Below are 2,078 nucleotides of genomic sequence, written 5' to 3' on the forward strand. Positions count from 1 at the left end.
TGTTCCCCCTCTCATGGACGGGGAAAGAAGCGTCTGGCTCTTTTTAAGCCCATGTGAGTTGAATTGAATTAGTGCCCCCATTGTATTAAGTCAAAGGGGGCCCTGTCGCCGCCGACGATTGATTTGTATAAAATGCAGACTGGTTGATCAGCAGCTTTTTACAAACACAGACGGCCCCGTCTGATCGGAGAAGCTCGCGCCGATTCAAATCCGGCGCTCCATCGTCGCGAAGCGGCTCCTTCGGAGTCGGCGTAATCGGTTTTTGTCTCCGGGTCGAGTTTTAGGCTTCGTCGCCGACGGCCGCGGAGGTTTGCGTGTGCCAGGAATTAGTCTCGGTCGGGATTGCTGACCCGAAGGAACAATTTTTTGCAAATAGAAAAAAAAAACCAAGACTACCCATCCATCCATTACCCAAACCGCTTCCCCTGCTGTCGGGGTCGCCGGGACGCCAGAGACCAATACAGTCAACATATCTTTTTGTGCGAACACAACAAGCCAGAACTCACAAACAGGGAAAACCTGCATGTAGCCTGACTTTACTGCACATACTTCACATAGGTAGCATCCTCCCTCTCGCTCGCTCCCCCACAACGTGTCCTTTTTCCTCATTTTTCTCTCTGACATGCTGCTGTTCCCCCCTTTCTCCTCCCTTTCTGCGTCCCTCAGTTCCCTTTGAGCGCTTTCCCTCTTTTCTTCCTCACTCTCTTTATCCCCCCCCCCCCCCCCCGTCAGGCTCACTCACAATGCGTACGCGACTCCATGCATTACAAAGTTTGCTCCCATCGTCCACGCCGTACCTCGGCGCCGCAGCCACACCTGCTTCCACAGCCCAGTGTCGCGTCATATTTGTCACCGCCCGTGAATTGAAAGGCAGCTGCACAGGTATTCACGGACCGAGTGGGGGGTGATTTTTTTTGGGGGGGGGCTAATTACTCGAAATGTTTGCAGTGCAACACCCCCCCCCCCAACCCCAGCCTCCGGGAAAACAACGTGCTGTTTGTCCCCGCTCGCATTTTCAGTTAGTACCGTTGCTCCCGGGGAACAATCCCGGCGTTGTTTGGCTGTTAGCGTGAGATGAATAGGGATGTGCCGGCTTTGTTTTGGCCTCCCTCGGTCGGCCCGATCGCCCTTCTCCCTTCCCGCCTTTCCATGCCGCCATCGACCGAGAGGAAAGGGCCTGTTAATGTGGCATCAGGTCATGTGCTTTGTTGGGAATGAAGTAAACTAGCAGTGCGTGTGCGTGTGTGTGTGTGTGTGTGTGTGTGTTGTTGTGATCCCCCTTTTTATGCTTGTTGTCCCCCACCTACCACCTCAACCTAGACTTCTGGGCGGAACTGTTCCCAGTTTTGTACTCACCTTTTATCCCTGCTCTGTCTTTACTTCCTGGATTTGTAAGAGTGGATTGGAGTTATGCTAGTTAACAGCCTTGATAAGTGTCAGATCAGATATTAGACCCTTACTATAGACACAGTGTTCAGGCAAACCTGAAAATGAAAGGATTTTGACTAAGCATCCTGTACAAACAACTTAAAAACATGTAACTCATCTCTCCCTCCCTCTCTCTCTCTCTCTCCCTCTCTCTCTCTCTCTCTCCCTTCCTTGTGTGTTCATACAGTCCTGGTACCTGGGCGAGCTTAGTTCCATTCCAAGTGTCGAACGGGACTCCGATTCTGCCAACAAATGTCCACCAGAACTACAGCATAAACATCATTGGTGAGCCCCTCGTCCACGCAGAGACAGGAAACTGAAAAAAAGAAAAGAAAAGAAAGAAAAACAAAAGGCTGGAATAAGACCTGGGGGGAGGTGGGGAGGGGGGTGGGGGGTGGAAGCTAGCACTTCAAGTGTCCACAGCCATGGATGAAACCAGCAAGCAGCACTCGCTGCACAATCTCCATTCTCCTTTCGTCCCGCCCCCCCTCCCATCCCTCACCCCGTCCCATTACTCTGTACCCCGGCCCCACCGCCTACCCCCACATCCCCCCCCCCCGACAATGGACACTGGCCGAAAAGACGAGGCTTGTCTCAGAGGAACAAATCCTTCAGGTCTGATGTCGAACTCTCTCTTCAATCCAGCCCAG

At 52.6% G+C, this 2,078-nt stretch overlaps 1 protein-coding gene across 4 annotated transcripts in view; it reads left to right on the forward strand.

The window, feature by feature from the left end:
• Window positions 1-1,780, forward strand: part of LOC130130558 (nuclear factor 1 B-type-like) — a 71,842-nt gene extending 70,062 nt beyond the window's left edge. For 2 of the 4 annotated variants that reach the window (XM_056300267.1, XM_056300266.1), the window contains exon 11: window positions 1,616-1,780. In XM_056300267.1, the coding sequence (XP_056156242.1) occupies window positions 1,616-1,717 (102 nt within the window). In that variant the 3' untranslated portion in view covers window positions 1,718-1,780. The remainder of the gene's footprint in view (window positions 1-1,615) is intronic. The other 2 variants (XM_056300269.1, XM_056300268.1) reach the window with 1 other exon arrangement.
• Window positions 1,781-2,078: the final 298 nt, after the last annotated feature.

This window comes from Lampris incognitus, chromosome 20 (assembly GCF_029633865.1).
Source record: "Lampris incognitus isolate fLamInc1 chromosome 20, fLamInc1.hap2, whole genome shotgun sequence".
NCBI classification, from domain to species: Eukaryota; Metazoa; Chordata; class Actinopteri; order Lampriformes; family Lampridae; genus Lampris; species Lampris incognitus.